We start from the raw sequence: 17401 nt of genomic DNA on the forward strand, positions 1-17401 counted from the left end.
CTGCACACAGATGCCAACCGAATGCCTGAAAACCCAAATTTGGCACGTATGACCGTCACGGGAGAGACACGCTCCCACGCAAGATGTATCCGGTCCCTAAGTATCTCTCGGGTCACCAAATCAGCCTGCGGGCCGAGGACCCCTGAAGGACGTCGGCGCTCGTGTAAGGGGACCTTGAATCCGCGGGAATCGACCAAATATTACCTTCCTTGTCTTAATTTAGCTTCAGAGCAAGAGACATGCTTAGATGACTATTTTTCAAATGTATGTCAATGCTGTTGGGATTGGTACAAATTAATTTTAAAACATTACTGAAATCGCAGTAGCTTTTATTTTTAGATCGCTAAATATTTTTAAGTCAAGGGATGCTAATCCTGTAACCGCTATCATGTGAGAAGCCGTAAGATTTGTGACATTAAAAGAGGGACATCATATTGGGACCCGCTTGTTATCCGATCATTTCAGTCACGTCCAGCTATCCACGACCCTCCTGGGGGTTTTCTTACCAGGATGGTTGGCCATTTCCTTCTCCAGCTCATTTTTACAGATGAGGAAACTGAGGTAAACGAAGTAAAGTGACTTATCCAGACCCGTACAAAGGGGAAGATGGATAAAGGCAGAGGGGACGAGAATGACAAAGGCTTGGAGGAGGGAAGTGGAATACAGTTGGGACACAAGGTTTAGCAAAGCTGAATATTGAAAACTCTCCTTGATGCATTTTGAAAATAAAAAGCTATTGTTAAAAAAAAAAAAAAAAAAAAGAACAGAATTGGGAAAGCATGTTGGGATTAAATTGTGGCAGGACTTAGAAAATCCAGGATTAAAGCAGTAGCATGGAGAGCCAGAAGCACCTCATTCTAGTCCTAACTAGCCGTATGATCTTGTGAAAGTCACTTCCAATTTTTTTGCTACTCCACTCTGACCTCCATTTTCTTATCAATCAAATGGGGAGAAGGGAAGCAAAATCATCATTAAAGTCCCTTACTCCAGCCGGAGAGCCTTATCTTCCACAATGCCCATTCCCTGAAGACTCATGAGCAATCAACCAATCAATCAATAAACCCTGACATCAATTCAGATCAATACCATTTACAGCCAGGCACGCTGATAAGTAAGGGAGATGTGAAGATGGCATTAGAAAATTAAATGGAAGTGTCCCAGGGGCTAGAATTGAGAAGCAATTAATCAGACAATCAATAAATATTAATACACGTCCCAGGCAGTGTGCTAAGTCCTGGAGTTATAAAGAGGGCCAAAAAAAAAAAAAAAAAAAAAAAGCCCGCAAGGAGCTTAGAGTCTAACTGGGGGTAGGGTGAGAGAGGAATTACACACAAATATTGACAAAACAATGTATAGACAGGAAAAACAGGAGACAGTGAACAGAGGGAAGACACTAGAGGGGGAGGGCAGGCTTGCGGGATCTTAGCACAAGAGGGGCAGCCAAAGTAGCGATGTGGAACACTGACGTGTCATAGTTTTTTAAGGATAGACGTAATTTTAGGCAGTACAAAGGGGAAGATGGGTAAAGGCAGAGGGGGGAAAAGTTCAGGATCTTTGGAATACAGGCCCAAGGACAGAATTGGGACACAAGGTTTTGCAAGTGAACTTTGAAACGTTGAAAACTGTCTTTGTGTGTATTTTGAAAATAAGAAACTATAATTAAAAAAAAATAGTGTTGGGAAAGCATGCTGGGATTAGATTGTGGCAAGATTTATAAAATCTCATAAAGCAGAAGCATGGAGAGGCAGAAGCAGCTCATTCTGTTCCCAACTAGATCTTGTGAAAGTTATTTTATGAGAGAGACACAGACGGACAGACAGAGTTAGTTAACTTCTGATTCAAGAAGACCTGAATTCAAGTCCAGCCTTGGATATATACACACACACACACACACACACACACACACACACACACACACACACGTGTGTGTGTAGACACAAAGAACTAGTCACTTAATATTTAATGCCCCAAACACACCTCCACATTTATAAACTGGAAAGAAGATACCATTCTGCATGGACAGAAGAAATTCTTCATACTGATGAAATCAAAAGGCTGAGTTGTTCCCCAGGAGGATGCTCTAGCATCCCGCACTAACCCATCCCGCTTCCAGCACAGAAAACAAGGCCATGGAGGAGGGGGACATAGAAGTGGTAACAACATTTTACTGGGCACCTGCTGAGCGCGGGGCATTTTATGAAAACTTTCTGAGTCTCAACTGGTTTTTCAGAGGTAGCCTGTCCAAAGTAAACATATTTATAGAAAGGAAAAAATCAATTATCACCCCTTTGTCCAGCAAGCCTAAAATATCTCAACCCAACTCCCCACTGGACGGATGATCTCTGACATTTTGGAAAATGCCCATTTGGGGTAAATCAGGCAAATTAAAGTCCTTAAAAAAAAGAACGAATTATTCAGAGGAGTAACTCTAACTATACTAAATATATCAAGAAGGAACAGAAAGCCCTCCTGAAAATCAAGAGTCCCATGAATTCTAAACTCAGTAAATGAACACTGTCATCTTGTGAAGATTTTACTACAAGACCGGGAGTCTGAACTGTTTTAGTGTCATGGGCTTTTAGTAGTCTGGAGAAATTGATAGATCCTTACTCAGAAAAATGTTTTTAAATGCTAAAATAAAATACAGAGCATTTCAAAGAAAACTAATTATATTGAAATATAATTATTAAAAAAAAAAGTTTGTAAGTTCGTGGATCCCAGGTTAACAACCCCTGCTCTAGACCCACAGTCTATGGCATCAACAAGATAAAGGCAAAAGACAAATATTTTCTGATCATGATAAGTAAGAGAAGAAAAATAAGGAAACTGACATCATGCTTCACTCCACCTCCACCTTCAGGAAGGGAAGTGTTACCCAATCAAATCTCATTTTTTCAAAGTCTCTGAAACACTGAGTCAATTTTCAGGGCAGGAATAATATTACAGTTTTCCATGGAAATCATATAGATTTAGCAACGCCCAAACAAATCTGTACTGGAAAGACTATTGACAGAACCCATAAATGATGGCCCAGGGGGAACCAAGAAAATGTTGGCACAAAAGACAGAAAATTAAGCTCATTTTCACATGGAAAATTGCCACGCAAATATTTCTGACAGATATATAACTTCATAGAATATTTTGGTGGTGGGGGGAGGGATTACTGGCATTAAAAATTTTAACAGAAGAGCCCCACCCATATTTTTGAGAACATCTGGATTATGCAAAGTAGGGGAAGCAATGTGGTTAAAAAATAATCAGGATTCAAAATGATGATGTAGTAATATCAAATTCAAGTTTCCTTATTCTACCAGATCTCTTTTTTACTTGTGGAGATCAAACCAATAAGGGCTGCAGTGAAAGCATATTTAATCTTTTTTTTTTTTTTTTTTGGGGGGGGGGGGTTATCCTAGACCTTCCAGGCAGTCAGGGAAAACTAATGGACCTTTCTCAGAATAATGTTAAATGCGTAAAATGAAATATACAGCATTACAGAGAAAAACAATTATAATGAAATACAATTATCATTTTTTAAAACTCATGAACCATAGTTGAGAATCCCTGGTGGTTTTAAGTTTTTTTTTTTTTAAGGTATTAAAAACTTTAAAAAACATGCTAAACAATAGAGGCGTACATTTCAACTGAGCAGACCCCAAGGTCTCCAGCAAATGTCTTTTTTGCTGTACCTCCCCACAGCTGAGGAAAGAGGCTCACAGTGTGGTCTTCCCAGTTATTTCAAAATTGTCCCACATCAGCTCTACTGCTCATCCCAGGGCCTAAAACAAACCACCTGGCTGGGTTCTAGGCTGGGCTTTGTTCCTTTCCTGAAGGTGATCAGGAGGTATCCTTAGGCGAGAGCTTGAAGAAAAGCTGGGTTCCAACAGGAAGCCAATGAAATAAAAAGTCAAGACGCATGGCTGTGACATCTCGTGAATGCACCAGCCGCTGTTGTAGTTTTGGGGGCAGAGGGGACTATGAAAAATCAGAGTACATTTCATTTTTTGTTTCCCCTTCTTCCCTTTCTTCCTTCCTTCTTTCCTTCCTCCCTGTTTTTCTTTTTTCCCTCCTCCTTTTCTTCCTTCCTTCCTCTTTTCTTTCCCTTCTGTTCCCTTCCATTTCCTTCCTTCCTTCCTTTCCTCTTTCCTGCCTGCTTATCTGCCTTCCTCCCTTTCTTCCTCTCTCCCTTCCTTCTTCCCTCCTTTTCTCCCTCTCTCCCTCCCTCCCATCTTCCTTCCTCCCTCCCTTCCTTTTGTTTTTTCTTTTCTTCCTTCTCAACTAAGCTGGACAAGCCTTAGAAATAGAAATTTAACCAAAGAATCCTTCCCTAAGCCTAAATTCAACCACGTCCACACCCACTTCCACCATCTTGGTCTCTTTTCTCAATTTCAGTTCAGGCTCTTCTATCTTTTATTTCTCCTTCTAAAGACACATTTAGAGATGAAACCATCCATAACTGCCTATCCACAGACAGTTTGTGGCAGCATAATTGACAATGAGTCTGCTGCAAAAAAAATGAAAATGCTGTTTTAATAACCTTAGCCTAAAATACATTCTCTTGTATGCCTCAAAGGGTTTCAATAAAAAGTCAACCTGTAGAGACATATTTTCTTGGCTTAAACAACAATCCAAAGCATATAAATGTAGTCCAACTATAATGACATATTTATAGGCCAATAAAGCTTACACTGAAGCTCTCAGACCTCACTTAAAGGTGCTCTGTAAGAAACAGTATTATAGAAAATAATTTGAATTTATTTTCAAACTACAGCTGAAAGAATTCAAAAATGCAAGTTTTCCATGTTTAACTGATCGTGTTGCTACAGTTTAGTCGCTGAAATTTTGGAAAATGAAATAATTCCTCATTCGCCAATTTCCCACTATCCTACCAAATATGGGTATCAAGTCCACTTTATTACAAAAGCTAAGTACTGTAATTCTAACGACAAAAATAAATAACTAGAGGCCTGTGTAGCGAACGATTTAATCAGCCCAATTCTTCTAGAAAAACAGGTTCTTGTATTCATTATGCTTATGAATAATACATTCCTCAGCCATTCTATTTTTACATATTGTTATTTTTCTTTCCTTCCTTTTTTTTTTTTTTTTTTAAAGAAACTCTGAATGAAAGAATCAGAAAGAAGGAAGGAAAAGGTAGCTCACCAAGTCAAGTCTCAGTCTGGTTTTGTAGTGGACTCTGGGAAAATAAAGCAAGAAAGAAGAAGGAGACATCTACACACATTACCTCCATAGAACTTGGCTCTACTCTGGACTCTGTTCTTTCTCCTGCTAAGGTCTGTTGTTCTGTTCACCAATCACAATAGGATTTTAAGTGAAAACTCCAGATTCTTAAAGCACTCCAACACACACAGGCCAATATTACCCAAAAGGAGTAAGCAGGAAGGAGGAAGGAGGTGAGAAGAATACCTGTTGTCATTTGAATGAGAACAATCAATGGGACCTAGCTGAGTTTCTCTTTGCAGAGCAGAAACTGGTTGGCAGACACATTTATAGGAACCCTCTTGTTTTTCCTATTCAGAAAGAGGCAGGAAGTGAGACATACTAGGATTAAAGGGAACTTGTTCTCTCCTAAGTGAACAATTTGGGTTCTTTAATTAGATTTGTGTGCTTAAAAAAAAGGGAAAAAACAACAATAATAAATCATTCCTTAAAGGGCAATATATTTATGTATTTATTTAAAAAAAATTCAGGATAAAATGACAGTAATTAAAGAAACCATTCAGGAGTATTCTTTTATCTCCAGAAAAGTAAGAAGTTTCCATTTTTGCTTCCTTCCACCACAAGGAAAAAGAAAGGGTCTGAAGTAATCATAGAGTTCATCTCTTCTCTTTGCTAACTAAGAACAATGGGTTCCACCAAGGAAAAGGCCTATTAAGTATGTGAAGTGCCATTAACAATGTGAGGTTGGAGGTGCTTTCAGCAAGGCCAGGAAAAAAGGTAGATAAGAAAATCATTGTTTGCAAAGAAAAGAGCAGACAGTAAATATTTTGAGGTCGGACCCAGAGAGGGAGAAAAAAAAAATCTGGGGAGAAAAGAGCATTCTAGAGATGTGGGGAATGGGAGCCTACAAGATGGCACCGGCCAACTCCTCTGTAGAAATTCAGACAATGTAGACTGGTAAACCACAGATCAGAGAGATAAAAGGAAGCTCATCCTTTAAGGAGTTTTTGTTTCTCTTAGCACATTATTACAACACAGTGTGCATTCCAAGTACAAAAGTGAAATCTTGAATTCCCCCACAGCTCATACCAACCGAGTGGAATTTCAAGGCCCCAAATCCTATCCTTAAAGGGCTAAAAAAATCATTAGTTTGAGTTATAGTGACCTGTCATCTACCAGAGGATGGATTCCTAACTAACTGGCTCTCATGATCTTTGCACTAAACTGTAGGTCAGGTCAAATGTAGATATTCTAGGCTAATCCGGGGTCTAAATTCCTAAAAATAAAAACATTTATTAAGCTCCTCCTCTTATATCCAACACCGTACTTTAATAAAATGTACCTTAAGTCAAGAGAGTAAGTAAAAACATTTTAAACTTATGGAGCCAGAAATGGGCCTTTGAAAAATGATCCAAATAGCAAAGGATTGAATCTTTTTTTTCTTTTTAAAGGAAATTAAAGAATAAAAACACTAAATTATCTGCAGTGGAAGAATTGAATTTTTTGTTTGTTTCCATTCATAAGGCCTCGATTAAGAATCAACCCTGGTATAAAAATGTATCGGCTTCCTTATGAAGTACCAGCTACATATCCTCCTGTCTTCTGGGGGTTTCCTGCTGGTCTGTTTGTTAGTAACAGTATATTCCATCACACAGGAAAAAGGAAAAAAAAAAAAAACAACCAAAAATAATAATAAAAAACCCCAGATTTTTAGCTTTAAGGGAAACACAGAACAATAGTAGTGAGACTGGGCTGTGGAGTCGAAATTAGAGCAAATTTTGCAAGTCACCCAATGTGAGGAAGGTAAAGGGCTATTCATGTTCTTGGCAGTTTTAAAGTAAAAAATCTGAATACAGAAGTGCCCAGTCAAGGGACACATTCTGGGACTTTGGAGGGGAAAATACCAGTTTAGTAACTTCCCATGACAGTGTGTATATACATTTGTGAACATGTTGGATTTTTCGTGTGGGCAATGCACACTGAGAAATGAATATTTCAATGCCTTCCACAGAATGGTGTGGATCATTCAACCCAAATAATAATAAAACAGAAAAAAGTCTGCAATAATACAGCCAACTGCAAAGAACTAGAAAAATGTCCATTCCTGAATGAAGAAGGGATCTCTTTAGAAATGGACACCATTATCAAGAGAAAAGGATTATTAATATAATAAGCTTTTTTTTTCCTCTTTTTTTGCTGAGGCAATTGGGGTTAAGTGACTTGCCCAGAGTCATACAGCTAGGACATGTTAAGTGTCTGAGGCTGGATTTGAACTCAGGGTTGATTCTCTATCTACTGCACTACCTGATTGCCCCTATGAATGTGCTTTTAAAAAAATGAAAGGGAACAACTAGATTCCACAGTGGACAGAGCTCTTAGTGGCCTTGGAGTCAGGAAGTCCTGAGTTCAAATCCAGCTTCAGATACTTAACACTTCCTAGCTGTGTGACTCTGGGCAAGTCCCTGACCCCAACTGCCTCACTAAAACAAACAAACAAATATAGGTAATGTCTGATTGAGAGACAGCCTAGTCTAATGACCGTGACAACAGTTTTGGGTCAGGTTCTATTTTTTTCCTCAATAAATCATTCAGTTTAAAAGCAGGTTTGAATTTTGTCTTGCCTAGCTATGTGAGACTGGATAAATTGTATAATCTTTTTGGTCCTTAAAGAAGTCCAAAGATACCAAAGGCTTTATAAATAGATTTGGAAATGGATAAAAATATGAATATAAATATAAATATATTTCAGAATGGAAAAAAGTTATATCTTCATTTTCATTAACCTCTAACTGAACTTTATCACTTTATTCAATTATAAATTTAAAAAACCCAATAACATTATTCTGAGAAAAAGTCCACAGGTATCATAAGACTGCCAAAAAAAGTGATGAAGCCCTCTATCACGGATGATCTCCAAAATTCCCCTCCGAATTTACAATCTAAGATTCTCTGGCTAGATCTCTTAATTTTTGGTAGCCCCTATGGCACAATTTCACACAATAGGCACTCAATAAGTGTTCACTGTAAATATTAGCAATGTATTCCTATATCCATTAAGAGTTCACGATCAAAATCCAAAGCCTAGGAAATATCCATGTCCCAATATGGCAGGGGGATTGGAAATCTCCAGTCTTTCTGGGAAGTTCCTAAAAAAAGAAAAGTTAGCCCCCCACAAACATGCAAACACATGGGCACACATAATACCATCGCCTTCCTCAGCCAAACGCCAGATTTAGGAATGGAAGCTCTATTTACCAAGGTCTGCCTTTTCCTTGAGGACGTCTTTGAAGTTGAGTCCGCTGTTCAAAGTCGACTGCCTATATTTGAGCAAAGCTTCTTTCTGTCCATTCTTGCTCAATTCTTCAAGTTTTACTGGCCCAGCCCGGAGACCACACTTCCACTTGGAGAAGTCTGAATGTGCCCACTTGACCAGGTCTTCAAGTTTCACAATTACCTTTTCGGAAACTGCAATCACTTCATCCTAAAAGCAGTTGGCAAAGAAGAAACCAAAATGTAATTTGCAAATCCAAAGAGAATGGTTTGACTCAGTCCTAGCTGACAAACTATTAAATTGGGTAAACTTTGCAGAGGCATCCCATAATTTTGGGGGGAGGGTGTGGGAACGAGAGAGAGAGCGAAAGAGAAAGAGAGAAAGAGAGAGAGAGAGAGAGAGAGAGAGGTGAGATTTTTCCTTATATATCAAAGAACATTCAATAACTCATTTTATTTTTATGGCCTTTCAACAACACTATTAGCTGCTGACTTAGGAAAAAATGTATATGATCAAAAATACCCAAGAATATCAACGCAGTAATCCTGCTGGCAATGCTTAGTGTCCATTATTCAGTGGATCCAAAGCCTTGGGTGAAAGCTAGCATTTTAGGTGCAATTAACTATAAATGTAAAAAAAGAGGGCCAGATGACTAATGGTTAGCCAGTCCTCATATAAATGGACTAAGTAAATCTGGGATTCTTGGAACTCTGACTCACCAGAAAATTCCTATGTTTATGGTACATTTTCCCCTGGCTTATACACAAATATTGAATTTAACTTTTGTCCTAAAAATTAAATAAAACTGTGATGTAATCCCAAAAGAAATAGTCCATAAATGTTATGTTTTTCCCACCGAACAAAACTTACACATTCTCATGTTTCTTAAAATCTTTGTAAGTTGAGGAATGAACTTTTTTTTTTTTTTAAATGGGGGGGAGGGAAAGCTCACAATTCTAAGAAAAGCAGTTTAAATTTAAGTCTCTCCTATGGAAAATGCATTTGAATTTTAAGTATATCTAATTGCTTCCAGGAAACAATCAACTCTTCTCGATCAGACTGTCTAAAGTAAGTTAATAAATCTCTCTGCATGTAACAGACCTGCCCCCACCAAAAAAAAGATGAATTAGGAAAGGCGTCAGAAGATAAACTCTCTGGTCTTAACTTAAATATTTGAAACATGTGACATTTCAACTTGAACTGACTTTTCTAACTTCTTTCCATTTCCCATTTCAGAAGAAAACTTGAGCTGTGAAACCCTTGAAAGCCTGTGATATCTCTGCTATCAACATTTTTTCCCCCACACAACAGAAAGATGTCTCTAGGTTGTTAAACAAAAGACAAGAGTTGATTCTGCTTTCCCCACCCTTTAAACACATTTACACACACGTGTATTACTCAATATTCCTAACAAACAAACAAAAGGTTATTGAGATAAGCTTGCCACAATATGGAGTCCTAGCTTTAGAAAAAAAGATGTAAAAATTGTATTTTTCCTCATCCAATTCCAAACTGCTTTCTGAGCCCAGTGTCTATTACACTGCAGCAAAACAATAAATATTTCATCAGAAATGAAATGTATGTTTGTGTGCTTGAAAAAAAAAAATCAACTTTTGTAATGGAATCCCTTTCCTTATCGCTATTAAATATGAATTTCCGCTAAATGAGAGACAATGGAAACGGTGTTTTTATCTTCTGTTTATGAACATTTTTCAATACTTTGTAAACAATGGGGCATACTATAAAGGAGAATTTCAACGGATGATTTCATCCAATTTCATTACACCATCCTCTTGAAATAAAAGATCTGTAGTTGCCGTGCATTTCATCGCTATTACATGGTGATTATTAAATGCCAGAATAAAAATTCAGGCTGGGTGGTGCATCAAAGCCGACTTCACAGTTCCTGGACAGAACACTGTGAAAGCCTTGTTTAGAATGCACGAGCAGATAATGAAGTCTCACAATATATCACCCTCAACATTAGAAAAATGTTTTGTAGCATCAGTTGCCATAAAATATGGCTCCCCAGATCAGACATGTTTGGGGATAAGTGTTATTTTCAAATAGCCCCGGTATGATCAAATGATTATCATTTCAATTACCAGTTGCTTCAGATACTTTCCAAGAAATGGCATGACTAGCTCTGGCTGGTAGAGAAAGCAAGCCAAACGAATCATTTATTAACCGAGGGAAAAAAAAAAAAAAAAACGTAGCCCTTTTTTTGTCATTGGTGAATAAGCTCCTTTTTTTTCCATTCAATCCAGAGATCTCTTGTCTCACTCTCACATTGAAAGACAAACAAATCGACACAAAAAATACCCAACTGCAGGCAACTCATGAGCCCAAGTATGGTTAAATTGTGAAACCACTAGTCTATTTCACTGTGGATTCAGAGAAACTGGCTCGACCACATTGTCCGGTGCCAGAATTTAGAAAGAAAGAAGGAAATCTGATAAGGAAAACAAAGCAAAAAAAAAAAAAAAAAGACAAGAAATGAGGGGGACATCCCCCCCCCATATACATATATGCATGTATACATGAAGCAATCCCAAGAAGCATTACTTTTCAGATCCAAACGGCATGTTTATTTTTATTATTCTGAGGGACACCCAAGTCACAAAGGCAAGCACTGACTCAGGATCTTAATACCTTCCAGTCCCTAGGTGAGGATGAACCTCCAAGAAAGGCATCTTAGCACACTCATCCCACAATTACATTAGCCCTCAGCAAACCAGGTATCAGCCCTAGACAAATGCTGCTGATGGGCCCGAGTGTGACACAAAGGGGTCGTGAAGGCGTCCACGCTGTGGTCTGACAGGACGGGCTACGGTCTCATCAACGTGAGCGATCTGAGTCCCATAAGCATCCACAAAACGGGATATATAAAATATATGTATACATATGCGTGCTCGTGTTAATATACATTGATGCATTTGTGGAGAGAGAGAGAAAAAGAGAGAAGATAGTATTCTATAGTGATAGAAAGTCAGTCCCTCAAAGTCAGGAAGTGCTGAGTTCAAGTCTCGCCCCTACTATACCCCAGAATGTTTTTGTTTTTCTTCATATCGCCGGCTGACCGACACTTGCCAAGTCAGTTAGCCTGTCAGTGACCCAAGCAAATTATCGAAGTCTAAAAGGTAACAAAAAGGGGTCGCCCTGAATTGGTAGAGGGCCTCTTCTCATCTGGTTAATGAGTGGTGATTTTGCTGCCATCATGTAATAAATACTGCCGGTATTAATGAAATCTAAGGGCCTAGTGCTAATCTCTGCCCACATGGATAGTCCCATTCTCTGTACACACGGACAAAGCTCCCTCCTGCCTCTGAGGACCCCGGTCAAATGCTAAACTTTAATCTGCAAATTCACTTGACATCCTTTCCAGCTCTGGAGTTTTACTTCAATCAGTCAGTGCCTACTATGTGCTAAGTGCTGGGGGACAAAAAGAAAGTCCCTGCCTTCAAAGGGCTTACAACTTGTAGAGGAAGCAGAAGCAAACAAATCTATTCCAAGCAAATTATATACAGGATAATATGAAATCGTTAAAAGAGGGAAGACAGAAATTAAGAGAGGTTGGGGAAGAGTTTCTGTAGAAGATGGGATTTCTGTGTCTATTCTGTGTATATATTTTTTCCATATATATAAAATCCTCATGAAAACACTGTTAAGTAGATAATATAGGCATTATTACTTCCATATTACGAGGAAGGAAAAAAGGGGAGAGAGGGAAGGAAAGAGGGAGGAAGAAAAGCGGACCCATTTGTCCCTGCTTATGCTAAGTGCCGGGAAATTAATACAAATAAGCAAGACAATAACTACCCCCCAAGGATGCTAGCGGTGGAAGGCCCCTCCAAAGGAAGCCGGGAGATTGATGCGCAGGTTTGGAAATCATAGCTGAGAAATGACCTGGAGGTCTGTTTGTAAGCAAGATGAGCAAATAGCCACTATCCCAGGGGCAGCGTCTAAAGTTCTGGTAGGAAAAAGATAGGAATGAAGACTCAAACCCGAATCTTCTCTACCCAATTTACCACGCTGACTTCCTAGCAATCCATCCACGAACGTGTGTTAAGCACTTGCTATGGGGCAAGCACATATATAGGTATATAGGTGTGTGAATATATGTCTCTATGTGTATGTGCGAATACCAAAAGGTGTCCCAGAGACGGGAAAAACTAACAACCGAGGGAACCAGGACAGGAAGGAGCCACTCGCCCTGTGTCTTACAGGAACCCAGGGCTTCCAAGATCCTCCAGGTCCGGGAGAGAGACTCCTTACTGTGTGGTTCCCCTTCTTATCTCTTCTCAGTAACTACCGTCCTTCTTGCCAAACCAATAATCCGGATCTTAAGAGCTACAAGCACACTTAGAGATCATCCATCTGGTTCAATGCCTTCCTTCAGAGGGAAGACCCAGTTCATTTGCCCAAGGTCTGCCAAATAGCCAGTTAGTGGAACAAGGACTGGAATCCACAGCTCTGGCTTCCTAGGCCAGCGGCCCTCTCAGCATGTACCCAACGTGCTTTGTTTTTGTCCCTCAGCAGAATGCTGACCTAGTGTTACAGTTCTCTTTCTGAAACATTTAATTTCAGTCATCCTTCGTCACGCTGGTTCCCACTTCTCAATGTCTTGCGATCATCTCCCAACACTCAAAGGAAGCTGCTCGCTCCAAGGTCACAACACTATCAACTGCAAAATCCAGGGTCCCCTTCCTCTTTCTTCACCCTACCTGATCATTCCTCAACATGGGACAGTCAACACCTCCCTCCTCCTGGACATCTATCCCCTGACTCCCTTAAGTTGCCCCTTCTGGGTTTTCCTTCTAACTGGCTATTTTCTTAATTCTTTTTTAACAGTTCATCAATACTTATGCCCCTTCAGAGTGATTGACCCCCAGAGTTCAATTTTAGATCCTCTTCCCTTTTTTCCCTTCCCAAGAGGTATTTTTGATCTTTTTATCATGAACCTCCACACTACTCCTTTCCTGCCAGCAGACAGATGAAGTTTATCACCAAAGAATAAGTTTTTAAATTAATCTTTAAAAAATACATAGAGTTAACAGGAAAATTGCATTAAAATATAGTAATAAAAATATTTTTAAAAGGCAACAAACCTCAAGTTCTCTATTCCTCAGGTTCTTTCTTAGTAAGCTCATCAAAGACCTCCATCTCTTATCGCTTCCATCATTATCTCATCACCAAGTGCACCATTGTACATCTCTAAAGGGAAGTCCTGTAGTCTCTCAAATTTAATACATCCAAAGTGGAACTCATTATATTTTCCTCAAAATTCATCCTTTCTCTAAACTTTTCTATTTCTATAGGGATCCCCCGCTACCCTTCCAAAGACCCAAGTTCTCAACCTTAAAATTAATCTTGACCCTTCCCTTTCCCCTTCTCCCAGAGCCAGTCAGTTCCCAAATCCTACCTTTGTAAGATCTCTCTCATCCATCCCCTTCTCCTAACTTATGACTTTTTTTAATGGCCTACTGACAGAGCCTGCTTTTTTGAACCCTGTCTCTAAACCACCCTCTACAGAGTTGCTAGACTGACACTTCCAAAACAGATATGACCATATTTTCCCCCTATTTAAAAATCTTCAGTGGCCCCTACCATCTCTAGGACAAAGGTTCAGCTGAGCACATGAAGCCTTCCACCCCCAATATGGCACTCACTATCTTCCCAGCTTATTTCTCATCACTCCCCATCACACACTCTCCATTCTGATCAAACTGGCCTCTAGCAAGCTTTTGCTTTAATATAACGTTCCATGTCCTACCCCAGGGTCTTTGCGCTGATGGTTCCCAATGTCTACAATGCCTTCCTCTTTAATTCAACCTCACAAAGGCCCAATTTTCTTCAAAGTACAACACGGACACCTCCTCCTAGAGGAGGATCCTTCTGATCCCTCACCTCCAGGTTAGTGCCCCCTGCCTTCAGAAATATTCTGTATTACTTTTTTTTCTAATTTATAACTTCGTATTTACTTAGCTGTGTTCTTGCTGTATCCACTGCCTTTCTCCTTATCCCCTCAGTTAGCAGAAACTCTTTCCTTCTTGAATTTCTCTCTATCCTCAGGAGTCAACATGGTAGGCAATTAATTTGTGAATTCAAATGAAATTCTTCCATCTCCCTGATCATTCCTTGTCTCCCTCCTTTGATCTTTTTTTCCCCCTTCTTTGTTCTTGACATTGTCTTTGACCCTCTGTTCTTTTCTCCCTCCACTCATCTTTTCAAAAACAATTGGTTTTTTTGTGTGTCTGACTCCCACAATCATCAGACCCGTGATTGATTCCTAATGTTCCATCTCTAGTTCCCAGAACTCACCTAAAATTCTGACTATAATCTAGCTTGTATTTCCAATGACCTACAAGTATATAATTTAGAGTGGTTAGACCCATTTTGGTCTCCTGGAAAAGGGAAAAGCTTAATGGCAGTAATGAGGCAAGAATGTTACTAGGACAAAGGAGGATTTAGAAGGCTCGCCTCTCTTTTGGTGATTTAGCCCAAGAAGGAAAATGATAGAGGAACTTTCAGAAAGCAGGTGAGGTATTCATTCAATGGAGGACAATTACTGGGGAGAGAGAAATGCTGATGAGTTCACGGGGATGACAAAAAAGAAAGAACATAGAGTTAGAAAAGGCCTTCCAGTCAAGAAGCATGATAAGTGCCTACCGTGCATCAGGAGTGACAAGTGTGGGGGTGCAAAGAAAGACAAAGCCAAACCCTAAGCCCAAAACTCTCTACTGGCAGAACATATATGCAAACAGCTACAAGGGAACAAGAGATAGACAGGAAAAATGAAGATAACCAATAGAGGGAGAGGACCGGTATTAAGGTGGCCCAGAAAAGGCTTCTGGTTGAAGGGAGAATTTTAGCTAGGACTCAAAGGAAGTCAGGAGGTGGAGGTGAGCAGGGAGAGAGTTTCAGTCCAGAAATGAAGTGAAAATGGCCAGTCCAGAAATGCCATATCTAGTTGAAGGATGAACAAGGAAGCCAGTGTCAACTCCCTCCTTTTCTAGAATGAAGATTTTGAGGGGCTGGAAGGTTGATGGACTTGCTGAGGGCTCACAAAGCTATAGAAGATAGCTAGCTTTGGAGTGGATATGCCCAATCCCAAGCCCAAAGCTGTTCCACCTCATTATCTCTGGGGAATCACACCTTCTGGTATCTTACTGCTTTTCATCCCCCAGCTGACCTTCTCCCTTCCTCATTTCATCAGCCTTTGAATTGTCCCTTTCTTTCAGGCCTCAGTAACAGTGGGCTTTGTTCAGTCTTTCACATTCTCTCTCAATCAGCATTCACTCTCCCTTCCCATTCTTTCATTGTTATCTATGAACATTATGTATCATCAGGGGAACTATAATAACAAAAGGTTTCACTCCCCATAGAGTGAGCACTCCCAGGTGTTGGATACACATACTAAGTGGACTGGGCAGGTCAGCATAGAGTCACAGTCATTGTCTTGAATGGGGATGGGGTGAGCTTCAGAGACTCCCAGCAACGACCTAAGACACCAAGTCTGTTAGAGCCTTCCATGGATCATCATGGCCATCCACCAGTTGATGATCTTTTACTCTAGCTACATAACGGGCCCACCTGTCTTCCAGGCCATATAATTCAGATGATATCTCAGTCATTAAAAAAAAAAAAAAAAAAAAACCAGACCTGCCAACTACTGATACTTAAAATTTGCCTTATTAATCAACAATCTGAATTCTTTCATTTATTCTGTTCCTTTTGTTTTTAAGATTGTTGAAAACAATTTCTGCAGAAACACCAAACTGTATCCTAGTGACCAAAGCTATCACCAAACCCTGAGAGGAGTTTGATATGAAAGGCAAAAACCTCCAACAAATACAGAAGGTCCTTGTGCTCTTCAAGAAAATCAGTCCCAGGCCCGGTCTACCTTAGTAAGGATATCACAGCTGAGTTGAAAGGCTGACCTGAAAACTCATCTAAGCCTAGTATGAACTCCAAAGTTGGAAGTATGATCATTCTCTTATTCTCAGAATGAAAACTAATCAAAATGTCCATCCCCAGGGCTGTTCATAAATTGTATATACGAATAGACAATAAACCCAGTTTTAGTTTCGACTCTGATTAGCTACACTTCTCAAAAGAATAAACACAGTTTTCTCCTCCCACTCTCCCTCTCCCTCTTTCGCTTCCTCCACGAACATATACACATTTACAATAAGAATAAGCAACAAACTTCACCATGCACGTCACACTTTCATAGACTATAGACGTGGTGGTTTTCTTTTTTTAAACATGATTGGAATTTTGGGTTTTTAATATCACTTTCACTTCCACGTGTATCCCATGCTTCTTTGTATTCTTCATATTTGTTATTTCACATGGAACAGTACTAGGTACCATAATTTCTTTAGTGATTCATCCATCAATGGGTGACTGCTCTATTAGCAATTCTTGATTACTTCAAAAAATGCTGTTATAAATATTTTGCTGTATATAAAATCATTCTCTTCCCCCACACACACACCTTTTATAACCATCTTTGACTTCCTTAGGGGATATGAATACTAGTGATATCAAAGATATGACTCTTTTGTCACTTTCTTCCCACAATTCCAAATTGATTTCCAGAATAATTGGATTAATTCACAACTCCACTAACATATTAGCGTGCTCACCTTTCTCACCATTGGCCATATCTTTCTTTTGTCATCTTTGTCAGATTTGTTTATATTTACATTTGTCATTTTTGTGATTTGGAGTATTTTGGGTGGGTTATAATCTTTCTTTTGAGAATTTTCTTTTAAATGCTTACTCATTGAGGAATAATTCAAACGCGTACTTACTCACATACCTGATAGATGACTCTTGACCTTAGTATGCAAATTAATAGATTCTATACTACATAAAAAAAAGATTCCTTGGAAGTTATGGGTGCTGTTGTGTTATTAAAGTCAAAAAGGAATTTTTTAATAGCCT

At 39.3% G+C, this 17401-nt stretch overlaps 1 protein-coding gene across 2 annotated transcripts in view; it reads right to left on the bottom strand.

Moving 5' to 3' along the window:
* The window catches only part of ARID5B (AT-rich interaction domain 5B), a 209840-nt gene that overhangs the window by 167479 nt on the left and 24960 nt on the right, over window positions 1-17401 (bottom strand). For both annotated transcript variants that reach the window (XM_051982609.1, XM_051982608.1), the window contains exon 3: window positions 8434-8659. In XM_051982609.1, coding sequence (XP_051838569.1) covers window positions 8434-8659 — 226 coding nt within the window. The remainder of the gene's footprint in view (window positions 1-8433; window positions 8660-17401) is intronic.

Source organism: Antechinus flavipes, chromosome 2 (genome assembly GCF_016432865.1).
Source record: "Antechinus flavipes isolate AdamAnt ecotype Samford, QLD, Australia chromosome 2, AdamAnt_v2, whole genome shotgun sequence".
NCBI lineage: Eukaryota > Metazoa > Chordata > Mammalia > Dasyuromorphia > Dasyuridae > Antechinus > Antechinus flavipes.